Source organism: Chrysochloris asiatica, unplaced genomic scaffold (genome assembly GCF_000296735.1).
Source record: "Chrysochloris asiatica unplaced genomic scaffold, ChrAsi1.0 scaffold00034, whole genome shotgun sequence".
Taxonomy (NCBI): Eukaryota; Metazoa; Chordata; class Mammalia; order Afrosoricida; family Chrysochloridae; genus Chrysochloris; species Chrysochloris asiatica.
In genome coordinates this window covers 2594804-2608152 of record NW_006408552.1, presented here as the reverse complement: position 1 = coordinate 2608152, position 13349 = coordinate 2594804, and the positions used below count along the sequence as shown (strand labels likewise).

The window sequence follows — 13349 nt, the reverse complement described above, 5'->3', positions numbered from 1 at the left end:
CAAGGTCCATGTGTTGTGGCCCTGACGAGAATAGTCAGTAGCCAGGCACCATCTAGGTCTTCGGGTCTCAGGGTACAGGAAGCCGTGGCTCATGCAGCCTTTCTGTCCTGTACACTAGTGTCTTCTTAGAGTCTTTGGGGGTCTCTTTTTTTGCTCAGAATGAGTAGATACCAATAGTTGCATCTTAGATGACTGCTTGCAAGCTTTGAAGATCCTAGACACTAGCCACCAACAGACAGAGGTGGTCTGGACAAGTAATTTTCAATGTCCCCTCCTGGCCCTCCAGGGCTCCAGCTGCATGACTAGCATTCCTTGCTCCCCACCAGTGAAGGGTTCCTCACAGCACACCACCAAATCCCTTCTTATCGTAACTTAGCTGAGATAAGGCTGTAATTTTTAAAAAGCAGCTGATACGAGATAACTTTACAGAGTATCGATTCCTTATTTCAGAGACACTAAAGCCAACCCTCAGACTGGTATAAGCAGGCACCGGGAGACACTCACCCTTGATAGAGCGCTCAGGATGAGGTTCGAGGACATCTCCTGCTCACGGGGAAGGTGACTGTTTGGAGTTTGATTTCTTGGTTACTAATGCTTTCAGCCAAGGCCCCTGGCCACCCTGGCTGGTTCCAGGCCTGTCTTCCTCCTATTGTGCAGCCCCCTCACCCAGTTCCTTGGAATGAATGAAGTTCTTCCTCACATGGGGCCAAAGTATGTACTCTTTGGGTTTAGGGTCATCGTAGCACATGACTAACACTCCGTCCTGCCACAGAGTCATCCTCTCTTTTCTAGGAAGTTCTCTGAGCTGCACAAGTCACAACCTGTGGTTCTAGACATTTCTCTGAACTGTCTAGCCTGCCTGAGGCCAACTCCACAGCTGCTGCTACTGCCCTCTAGTGCTCATGCTGCTGGTTGTCAAGTCGTGGTACCTTGGTCTGCCCACTCCATGGTCAAAGCAGAGACAACACTTTTCCCTGGTCATGAATCTGTGGCACCCTTGGGGGTCCACCTGCTTGGTTCTTAGATGGGGGACTTCTCCCCTGAACTTCACACAAATTCTCTTCAGAATGAGCTAGGTGAGGACACTGGTGGGCTACAGCCACCACCCACCACTGTCAGGAGCACAGTCACCTTCCCCCAAGGAAGACTCCCCCAGAGGAAAGAAGGCGCCCTCTGTGGTGAGCAGAACCGAGGCCTGGCGGACTGAGCGAACTGACCCAGTGTTCAGTCATCACCTGGGGGGTCACTTCAAAGGAGGATGGATCTCCTTGTGGTCCTTTCCACCGATGTTTTTCTGGTTATACAAGTGTTATGAAAGTAATACCATCAATATTCTACATAAAGAAAAGTCAACATTACTACACAACCCACTATTTAACTGTCATTTGGTGGTGTGTGTGTGTGTGGCGGGGAGGGGGGGGGGGGAGGCCGAGGCCCGGGGGCAGCAGGGAAAGGCTCTGAATTCGGTATTTCCCAAGTTCTGTCAGTCTTTCCCACACTCCCAGCCCGGCGGTGTTCTTGCCCGTCTCTGAACCTTTCTCGGCTCTAGCCCTTCCGCACTCTGCAGCCCAGTCAGTTTTCTGGGGTCCCTCCACACAGCCAGATGGCAGCCAATGGGAAGGTGGACATTTTCTGAAGTAAAACGGAGAGTTACTTAACGATTTCACTGTTGAGAAAATAAAAGTGTCCTAGTGCTGGGTTACAATGAAGAAGGAAAGAAACGGATGGGGATATGGGCCGCCATATTTACAGTGAGTGATCAGGTGGCCTTCGTCTTAGTCTGGAGAAATCTCTGCTGGGGATTTCATTTTGCTTGGATCCTCAATCAACACCCATGGAAACAGTAGCCAAGAAATCAAACTACATACTGCATCAGACAAATTCACTGCCAGAGACCTCTTTTAAGGTGTTAATAAGCAAAGATATCACTTTGAGGGCCAAGATGTGCCTGACTCAAGTCATGATATTTTCAATCATCTCATATGCATGAGGAGGCTGAATAATAAATATATAAGGAAGCTCAAGGAAGAGCTGATGCTTTTAGATTATGGTGTTAGTGAAGAATATTAAGTATGGACTTCCAGAAGAACAAACAAATGTGTGTTGGAGGAAGTACAGACAGAATAGTCCTCGAAGCAAGGACGGTGAGATTTTGCCTCACATACTTTGGACACATCATCAGGAGGGATCTGTCCTCAGAGAAGGACAGCATGGCTGGTAAAGTCGAGGTTCGGCCCAAAAGAGGCAGACTCTCAAAGAGATGAACTAACATAGTGGCTACACTATGAGCTCAAACACAGCAAAGACTGGAGATGGCACAAGACCGGAAGTGTCTCACTCTGTCCTACCAAAGGGGCTGCTATCAGTTGGAACCAATTTAATGGTATCTAACAGCAATGGTGCAGGGTCAAGGCCTGAAATACCAAACCAAATGGTCTTCAACAGCCCAGCTGCTGAGGTGGGGGACAGTTCAATGCTCCACCCAGCACTGCACAGTTCTCACGAGACTGCCCATAATTTCCTTTTGCTTTTGATCTATGTTGTTGTTGTGAAGTGCCATCGAATCGGTACCGACTCATAGCGACACTGTATATGGTTTCCGAAAGCGTCTGGTGGGTTTGAACTGCCGATCTTGTGGTTTCTCAGTCCAGTGCCACACCAGGGCTCAGTTAACAGAGACCAACTGTCATGCTCTGGATGGTCACCTGTACGACTTGAAGACCTCAGGCACTACCCAACGAACTAGGAGGGAGAACAGAAGCACTAAACATGTGATTTGGTCAGTTACTAGGGACATCCCATGCAGCCATGACCCTAAGCCTCCAAACCAAGGAACCCATTCCCATGAGGGGTTTGGATGGACATCAGCAGCCTCGGTGGGTATTCTGTTGTTGTAGTAAATATATCTAGTGCACAGCTTTTGCAAGTGCAACTTTCTACAGCAATTATTTATTGACAGTAATTACTATAATCAACTGTGCAACCCTATCCTTCATCAACACGAAACCGTCACTGTTAACCTGCCTTTTCCCTCCCACTCTAGTAACCGCTAATAAACTTTGGTCTCTATACATTCACCTTTTGTGATCCTTTTATATAAGTGCAGTCATATAACATTTGCTCTTTCGTGACTGACTTATTTCACTAAACAATGTCTTCCATCTCAATCCAGTTGTAGCATTATTAAGACTTCCTTTCTCCTACTGGCTGAGTCATATTCCATTGTATGTAGGTACATTTTATTTACCCATTCATCTAGAGATCCTCATTGAGGCTGTTCTACCTTTGGGCTACTGTGAGTGGCACTGTGGTGAACCGGGATGCACAAGGCTCTTTCTGAGTGTCTGCTTTCAAGTCTTTTGAGTGGAACTGCTGAATCATATGGTAGTTCTGGGAATCCTGGTGCGGCGCTGTAGGATCAGCACTGGACTGCAAACTACAAGGTCGGCAGTTCAAACCTACCAGCTGCTCCTTGGAAACCCTATACAGGGTCGCTAGGAGTCAGAACCGACTTCACGACACTCATCATCGACCACAAACTGTAGCTCTAGTTTCAGTTTTCTAAGGAACTGTCACAGTGTTTCCCACAATGGTGCCCCATCTTGCATTCCTACCAGCAATGGAAAAGGGTTCCAATTTGCCCACATCCTCACCAGCATTTGTTATTTCCTGTATGTGGTTAAATTTAAATTTTTATTCTTGGCCATCCAAGTGGGAGTGAAATAGTGTCTTAGTGTAGTTTTGATTTGCGTTCCTCTGATGGTTAATGACATTGAGCATCTTTTCATGTACTTAGTGGCTTTGTGAAATTAGCTACTTTAACTAATTTATTTTGAAGATAGAGAAAATTAAAAATAAAACAAAATTCAGCCTGAGGCATTGAAGTTAGAGTGTTGCCTGCTCTGGACATGGCAACGACATTTTCTGGGATTGGAACCAGTTCCTCCTTTGCCAATTCACATGTTATCCAAATGCCCCATCCTGACTTTCAGTCACTACTAAAAAAAATGGAAGCCTATGGCAGAGTTCAAAGCGCTGTACACAGCCTGTACACAGGTCCCCCTGCTCTGGCGGCCAGGGAAACGAGACCATGACACACAGTAACAAAAGCGCCATTGGCCCTGTTCCCACCTGAGGTGCTGTGGGCCTGAGAATCTGGCTTCCTATGGCCCCAGCACACAGTCCCTTAGGCTTCATGTCAGGACAGTGACAACATCAAGACCACCCATGTTAGAAACGGATGGCAGCAGCTGTCTTTTCAAAGAGGCAGCTGATAACGCTGCTGGACTGAGGACAGCAACATGGAGCCAGCAAAACCTCCATGGCCGAGAAGACTGGGACCCCGCCATTCCTGACGGACATGCTGGGAAACAGCCAGCTATTTTCTGACTCATTCGAAGGGGCTGGGCTGTTCTTTGGCTGGTTCAGCTTGTGACAAGATAGCTGAACCTGGCTTGGGAGCCACAGTAGTGCCAGCGTGGTGTCTACAGTCATGAAATGCTTCCGAATTAGAAAGTCGCACAGTTGAGGGCCTCAGGCCACTCTCCTCACCAGTTCTCCACCAGCAGAAGACCGGAGAACCTCTCTGCTCCTTTCTCTCTTCCTTCCTTCCCAAGGGGCAAAAGATTAATGACCCCAAGGTACTATGACTATAAAATGAGTTTTAAGAAATGAAAAAAGGTCAAGTGCTTTAATGGCTCCTATCTACACGGAGGCCTAGGGTGGCGCTGCAGGTTGATGCACTCCACTGAAGTTGGTTTGAACTGTAAGGTCGGTGGTTCAAGCTCACCAGCTGCTCCTTGAAAACCCTATATAGGGTCGCTATGGGTCAGAACCGACTTGATGGCACTTAACAACAACGACATCTACACATATGCATGCACACACGCCCCTGGCTCCCCTTTCATCTACAGCTCAAGATTTCTTTCTCTAAAAAACTTGTTAAGTGATAAGCAATGACTGGAGACTGCGCTCTGAGAAAACAAGTCGCATTTGTTGTCCACCCCCCCCCCCCATCAGCATGGCTATGGATGGATGGGACACGAATGGAAAACAAACAAAGGGAGACCCAGAGAACCAGTCTCTAAGGACCTGAACAACTGTTATATTCAAATGAAGTTCCCCATATTAGATTAAAGATGACCATGAGTAAAACTATGACTCCCCCTGCCCCTACTATAAAACGTTGAAAGAAGTCAGCACTATAAAAGTCTACTCATCACTCTACAGTTGACCCTTGAACAATGTGGGGGTTAGGAACACTGACCTCCTGCACAGTTGAAAACCTGAATGTAATTCACAGCTGACCTGTGAACACACAGGTTCATGCTGCACGGGCTCACTTATACCCAGAATTTGTTTCCCTGTTGCCATTGCAGTGTGCACATGAGTGACGCGCATCCTCTTAGAATGCAGTGAGTAGCTGTAACATAATGGTCCTGCGCAGTGCCGATCCGTTTCGTTCAAGGGCCAACTGTATACAACACATGCACAGCTAGCTGATCTGAAGTTCTGTACTTGAAAAACATGATTTTACAGAAGTTGCTTGAGACTGGCACAGAATGCTTGGTTCACTTCACTCTTCACCTGGGCCTCCAAGAAAAACCACAAGGTCACTAACGACTCGGATGGTTCCCCAATGCTAAGACCATCACACCTCAACCTTAGCTCATCAAAGGGAAACATTCAGAAATGGTGAGGAAAGACATGATGATGCAATTGAAACTTCAGTCTCTCTCTCTTTAATCATCGAATAAGGAGCCCTGGTGGCATCCTGGTTAAGTGTTCAGATGCCAACCAAAAGGTCAGTAGTTCGAACCCACCAGCTGCTCTGTGGGAAAAGATCTGCTTTTGGTGTAAAGTTTTCCGCCTCAGAAACCCTAAAGGCCAGTTCTGTTCTGTCCTGTAGCGTTGCTGTGACTCAGAACCGACTTGACGACAGCGGGCAGGTTTGATCATAGGAATGATCAGCCAAGCTGCCATAAATCATTAGGGGAAATGGAGACACTGAGGAGGACTGGATGGGGAGGAGGAGGCAACCAGGGATTCTGCAGCGAGGAAAAGAGATTCCTGTGTCAGCAGTTTGCTGGTTGGATGAGTGAAGAGGCCACCCTACTTACGTGGCATCTTTATCACTATGGTAACCAAGCCCAGTTCCATCTCATTAGGCCAGCACCATTCTGGCTCTGAGACTGTACCTCTGGCTGAAGGGCTAAGACTGGCTGGCTGGGTGGCAAGTCTTCCAAAGTACCTCCATATCTGAGAGGTAATACCACCTGTCAGGCCAGCTTAGGAGCCTGGGTTCTGGGCTTCGAGAGCCCCTCATTAGTGTTCAAGAGGAGGGGCTCCCTCCCTTTGCCTGCCACGAGCAAACTCCCACAGATTAGCCATCTGGACTTACCACTGCCAACAGACAGCACATCTCTCTGGGTCTGGGGTCTTTGTGGATGGATTCCACTGTAGCCATGGCAAAAGCAGGGTCACAGAATCCTGAGGAAATCTTAGGGCTCTGCCTGCAGGGGGAGCCAGACGGAATGCTTCTCATGGAAGAGATGCTGGCGCCTCTATAGACTCACCAACACTGACCACTACAGTATAATTCTAGCTTTCTGCCTTCTATATACTGAGAACAAAGCCACCTTCAGTTTTAGAAACACTCTTGAAAGGGTAACAGTGGTAGTAAAGAAATCTCACAGGAGGGAAACTCCCACCACAATCTCACCACAACATGACAAACTCTCTTCATTTTGACAAGTACCTCTAGTTTTCCTGAGCCTCAGACACATTTTTGCTTAGCTACTGTCATGATATACATATTTAAAAAATTTTCCTACAATATAAAAAATATTTTTCTTGACAGTCATTGTAATTATTGTTTCTCTGGTGGCTTCCTTATCGTTGACTATTACCGGGGATGCTGGGTAGGCAATCTCCTTTCAATCTCCCTCTTGCCAGGGTGACAACGGGAGAGCCTGCCTGCCACCTTGTCACAAAACCACTAGTAAGTTCCACTGTGCTCCCCCTTTTATCCAGAGGCTCGGGGCTGTCTCCTTTCTCCTGCCTCCAATCTGCAGACTCCTCAAGAGTTTCAAGTTACTTTTATTTTAATATACATTATTTACAGCTCTCTTAGGAGTTGCCATGAGTCAGAATTGAGTCCAAGGTAACTGGTTTTGAGTTTTCGTTTTAGGAGCCCGCAGTGTTTTGCCCAGGTTGTAAATGGGCCCCTTGTATGAATGTCCCAGCATGGTGGCAATTACCTGCTCTAATAAAATGTCAGAAATCATTCTTCAGGGACTTACTTGTTTGGACATGGAGAAGGTTCTGGCATCAGTCCTAACAGACTTGGGATTTTGAGAGACTTCCTGTTTTATTCAGGAACAAGGGGTTTTGATCGAAAAAATTTTAGTCACAGTTGGCCAAGTTCAGCCCTGCCTTGAATGGGCAGCAAATACTCCCAGAGAGTTTAAGGGAAGAGCAGCTTTCCATGAGAGCAGGGTGAGCCAGTCTAATTTTTCATGCACACATCTGCAAAAATTCCACCACAAACAACTACATTCATATTTTCCCATTCATATGTGCTTTGAATATGAGTCAGAACTGCGTAAGGTCTCCGATGCAAGCAGCCCCTGGGTTGCAAACAAGGTCTGTTCCTAATTGTGCAGGTCAGTCAGAAAAGGTGCGCATCATGATTGTGACTTCTTTAGCCTTACTTTGGTGTAAGAAAACGCTCAGAGCCTTTTCAATGGCCTCACAGCTGCATATGCAGCAAGTGAAGGCGACTGTGATGAAGAATTTGGCTCGATTATTCTCATGAGGGCAAATGTACCATAACCATAAAACGGATCTTGAGCTAAAGTTGTGCTGCCCAACTCAAAGATGGCAACGCCCCACTCAAAGATGGCGTCAGATCACAATGCATTGAATGTGCGGCCCTCCCTAGTTCCCCCAATGGTCCAGTCTCACTCCTCAGAGGCCTGACAAGGCTCATTATGTCTTTTCTGAGTCTTCCGGTTTCCAAAAAGTTGACCTGTAATTTTACCATTTCGGTGCACATGACGAATCGCCCAAACTGTACAAATTCAGGTCTCATCCTGTTTTGCTTTGTCCACCACGACAGAACCTGTTCACACTGAGTAGGTCGAGTAGGAGCTGCCCATAAGTTGCATGTTTGTAATCAAGGCCCTGCCTGTACTTGCTCAGTTCAATTGGCCACACGGTATCAGGACAATGACTCCATTTAGATTTCCAGTCAAGGAACCCAAAGATTCGAGTCCAATACAGAATTCCGCCTCCCACTTGGTCAAAATCAGCGGGACACCTCCAGCACAGATCCCCTCTAGTGGACTCTGATGGAAGATGCTGCGCGTGGGCTTGGGGTCCTGTCGCCATAGAGCCGCAGCCGCCCAGCTGTCCCAGCACTACACACATCCCCATCATAAAACCTCCAGCAAGCTGGCAGCCTTCACGCGCCTCACTTAGCTTTGTTTGTGTTTTCAGTACATGTACGGGATATGGAGACTAATCAATGTGTTTAGAACAATAAAGGAATAAAAAGAAACAGTTCACGATGCCAGCTATTTACAAGTTGGGCTGCTAGCCTCAAGGTCAGCAGCTTGAAACCACCAACTGTTCACGGGAGAAAGATGAGGCTTTCTGCTCCCATAAAGATTTACAGCCTCGGAAACCCTGTACAAGGTCACTATGAGTCGGAACCGACTCCACGGCACACAATGACTACGAGCAGGAAGGAGGAGATGGGAGGGAGTTGCAGAGTAAAGGGGCCGGGGGCAGACTATTTGGGTGCCCAGTGAGGAGTCCTCAGACAGGGCTCTTGATGGTGGATGTACCTGCCCAGCTGGGGGTCCTCCCAGGAAGTCCTCTGTCATTTCCTACCAGCCCCTCCTCTTGCCCATCTTCTCAGGCTAAACCTTTCTTGACAAAGGCTTCCAGATGGATACCACTCCCCCAGTGACCCAGTTTGAGAACCATGCATGAGCATACCTGGTCTTTGCCCGTCCCCCCTTCCCCCCATTAGAACAGAAGTCCCCAGAGTACAGATGGTCAATGAAAGACCCCAGCCTCAGGCAGGCAGCGGTGAGTCTCCACTAAAAATCAGATCAGCAGGAGTCCAGCGGTCAGTAGGATCGTGCTGACCTTCCCGCTTACTGAGTTCAGAGCAAGGCACACCTTGAACACCTGAGGGAGAAGGACAGGAAAGGCCACGGATCGCCCCAGCAAGCAGCCCGGAAGAGCGAGTTACCTGAGCTCACACTGCCCTGCAGCAGGGGGTCCTGCAGTGACATCACAGACTGGATGACTGAACAAGAAAAAGACCACAATTAATGAGGAAACAGCCCAAGGGTTTCCAGACCCCTAACGCGTGGCCCAAGGGGAGTGTCCCACTCCTGACTGCGGCTGGGATGGGCTGCACGCAGGGAAAGATGCTGCTCACAGGTTTGTGAGCAGTGGAGGCATCTCTTGCCCACCCTTCACCTCTGACTGGTTTACCTTTCCCTGCTCTTTGCCTTAGCTACTTGACTTTTCCCCATATTTATGTATAAACAGCATTTTCTTAATTGGTAACTCATTTTCTGCTGCTTATAAAAATTAGCTAGGCCCATCTTCTCTCTCCTAAAAACTAAAGGTAGTCCTATGGCAATGGGCAGGGAAGAAGGGAGGAGCTCTCTGTCTCTGAAGATCAGTCAGCCGCTGAGAACGTGGCTGGCTGCTTCCTGAGTGCCTCCCTGGCTCTTGCTAAGACTGGGGTGGGCCATCTTCCCCACAGAGCCTCTGCTCCAGTCCAGCCCAGGGCAGGGTTGCAGTTACCTGGCCCTTGCTGCTGCCCTTGGACGGGCAGGACGCCTTGACCCAGCTCGCCATTCAGCCAGAGCTGCATCCGGATGAAGGGTTCGCGGCCTTTCTGAGTCAGTTTGCTCCACGGCTTCGGCCGGGACAGCATGTCGCTGACACTGCCCTGGGACAGGCCCAGCACCTTGAGTGGTAACCAAAGACACAGAGCTGTCAGTATGAGGTTTTCAGTGAGATGCTGCAAAATGACTGAGTCATACCAAGCCCCATGCTGGGGCTGGGCAGAGGTGGAGCTGACTTCCAGGGCTGACTCTGAGAACAGGCCACATCTGAAGGAGGGCCCCAGGTGGCATGGGGCAGACACTTCTGGAGACCCCCTTACCGCCAAGGGCAAGTCTGTTCACACCCTGGCCACAGGTTGATCATAGCTTTCAGCTCACAGCAAGAGGGGGAACCTGGGAGAGGCAGCAGGGCTGGGGGTCCCGATGCCCTGAGGAAGAAGCGTTTAGAATCACCTTGATCTTAGCCTGGGGGGTGCCAGGAAAGGCTGTGGGGCAGGGCTGAGGGTCCCTTTGGACAGGAACAGGGACTGCGGTGATACCTGGTCCCTCTGCTGAGCTGGGGCAAGCTGGCATTCAATAGGAGGCTCATCTCTGACCCTACTCTGCTCAGTGCAGGGAGGCTGCCTGAAGAGGTGGCTGCAGACCCCAGACAGGCTGCATGTGTGTGCAAGGCTCCTTGTTGTCTCTCACGTGTGGCCATCCACGTGCATAGCACAGGTCTCCCCACCCCCAGGAGGACACAGGCGCAGCCTCCCTCACACCCTGGAGAGTTCTCAGGTTCCAGAGCAGGCGGCACTCATGGCCCACAGCAGCTCAGCATTGCTAAGTCTGCTAAATTTAAGGCATGAGCACACATGTCTATTTAAATGTTCTCCAACGATATTTTTACAACACTAAATTCGACATTCCAAGGGGCCTTCAATTCTCAGCCTTGTTTCTAGTCACCCTTTTGCAAAAACCAGGACAAAGAGTTCACAATTGGATATGGCAGGGGCTTGTGGCACCCAAAACAAAAGGTGGGACAAGGCCACTGGTACCACGGGCGTCTCAGGAAGGTGGCTGTACCTTCCTGAGGGGAGCGGGGCCTTCTGCTGAGCAGTTCACTATGCATCCCAAACCAAAACTGCTACAGAGAGACCTCTGCAATACAGTGAGGATCATGAGAAAGTCAGTCGCACTAATTGTTTGGCTCCCCAGTGCCTATAAAAGTTACTTGTACACTATACTATAGTCTGTGACGGAGTCCTGGCGTGGTGCTGCGGGTTAGTGCGCTGGACTGCAAAGTCAGTTTGAACCGCAAGGCTGGTGGTTCAAGCTCACCAGCTAGCTGCTCCTAGGAAACGCTATATAGGGTCGCTGTGGGTCGGAACCGAGCTGACGGCACTTAACAACAACTACAACAGCATAGCCAATTAGGTGTGATGTGGCATTCTGGGAAAGAGCTGGCAGTATTGTGAGAATGACCATGGGCACGGAGACATGAAGGAAACATGTTACTGATTTGCTCGATGTTGGGCCACCGCAACCCTTCACAAGACACAGTGTCTGGGGAGCACAAGGAGACAGGTGTGCAAGGCACAAGGCCTGCCTGCACATGGCCCATGTTTTGTATCTTACAGGCATGGCAGACCCCCATTATCCAAGTGCCAAGAACAGAAAGGATCTGGAAGCTCACCCCCAAATCATGAGCTAAGGAAATGGGGGAACACTCTTTCCAGGTAAGTTCTGGGCCCAGCCTGGCCCACTCTGCACAGCTGCACCTGGGCTGCCATTGCTTGTGCCTTCCTGAGCAAATTGTTTCACCCCTCCAGGCGCCTTCAGGACGACACCAGAAAGGTACCCGTCAGCTTTTCATAGCCTGTCAGTGCCCTGATCACCTGGCACACCGGCCACCTCTCTGTGGTCACCCAGTCTGCACGTGTGACTGACGTTGAGCTGTGGCAGTAGAGGCTGGCTTGAACTCAGTCACCAACAGCTGGGCCAAGGATTTAACTTCCCCGAGCCTCAGTTTTCTCATCTGCGCCCCCTCACCCTCCGCAGAGTATGACAGGGTTTCCAGGCGAGGACGGGCAGGCGGGGGGGCTGGGTCCAGAGTCTGGCTTGCCATGAGTTCTGTGGACGTCACCAGTGAGCTGGGACATCTCCCTATCAGCCCTTCGGTCACCTGTGGGAGCAGAGGCTTCCCGAGGCTCCTGGGTTCATTCCAGAGTGATGGCCACAGCCCCCAGGTAGATACTTGGTTTTAAGCAGTAAAAAGACATGGGAAAACGCAAGCCCCACATAGACCCCCTTACCTTCTCCCCGAAGATTCTCTGACAAATGCCGTTCTTGGCCAGCTTTTCCTTCACCTGGCGCGTCAGCTCTATGGTGTCCACCTCCTGGTACATGTAAATCTCATACTGCTCAGGGGTCAGCGGGGGGACCGAGGGTTTGGATGGCTTCGACATGGGCACGACTGGGGAGGAAGGCAGAGGGCTGTTCTGAGGGGTCTCGCTGCGGCTGGCTCCAGTCAGGCTCAGCTCCGAGCTCTGGGAGTATGGTGACTCAGCACTGGGCCATTCCTTCCAGTACTCAGACGACGATGAGGGGCCCTGGAGCTGAGTGCGCTCGGCCCGCGCCTGGCTGCTGCTGGCCTTTTCTTTCCCACCGCTGGGGTCTTCAACCTTGACTTCCTCAGAGGAAACCGTGTTCCTCCTGTCGGGCTGGATCGTGCTCCACCAGTGGTCTTTCCAGACACCGCTGCGACCTAACTCGCTTTTCACGTGTCTCAGAACCCCCTGGGCATCGGCAGCTCCCGGAAGTTCAGGCCCGGGGCCGTCTTGGGGCTCCTTTTTGATGCCTGAGGGGTTTGGTAGGGCAGAGCCACTGGGCTCAGGCGCCGAGGAGGATTTCTTCAGGGAGATGGCTATGGGGGCGTAGCTGGACACAGAGGGCATGGGTGAAGCGGACAGGAGCTTGGGGGTCAGGATGGCGATGTCTGTCTGGGAGAGTGGTTCTGGTTTTAAGGCAGGGTTGAGGGTGGCCTGCTGGGCCTCCATTTCTCGGCGGGCTTGCTGCAGGATGGAGCGGATGGCGTCATCGGAGCTCCCGCTGCTGGATGTGGAAGAAGGCTGGGCCGGCTCAGCTGCGGGGAGCAGACACCGTGATGAGTGGTGGCGGCCAGCCTTCGGCTGAGCACAGGCTTCCTCCCGCCAACTTCCATCTAACCCGCCTACCACACAAGGGGGTTGTCTGGGAGCACCTACAGCCTTTCATGTTTCCGACACATCTCTCCCATCGAGGAAGCAGCCCAGGATTGTGTCTGAGCAGTGTTAACAGAGAAGGGACCCTCCTGCCCTGTGATCTGTCCCCATTACAGTCAGGCAGAAGGCGACACCATTGCAGAGTGGGGTAAAGTGGGGAGTGTGGATATGCTTTCGTGACATGCCATCTGAACTTGTTTTCCCTGATAATTTTAAACTTCATATTCTCACATGT

The 13349-nt window shown here is 50.3% G+C and overlaps 1 protein-coding gene across 6 annotated transcripts in view; it reads right to left on the bottom strand.

Annotated features, from left to right (window-relative positions):
• CUX1 (cut-like homeobox 1) overlaps positions 1–13349 on the bottom strand; it is a 460382-nt gene that overhangs the window by 66407 nt on the left and 380626 nt on the right. Inside the window, exons 18-20 of one of the 6 annotated variants that reach the window (XM_006859667.1) lie at positions 12167–12996; positions 9829–9994; positions 9263–9319 (exon numbers count right to left, since the gene is read on the bottom strand). The exons of the other annotated variants lie outside the window; for them this stretch is intronic. Coding sequence (XP_006859729.1) covers positions 9263–9319; positions 9829–9994; positions 12167–12996 — 1053 coding nt within the window. The remainder of the gene's footprint in view (positions 1–9262; positions 9320–9828; positions 9995–12166; positions 12997–13349) is intronic. 6 annotated transcript variants of the gene reach the window in all.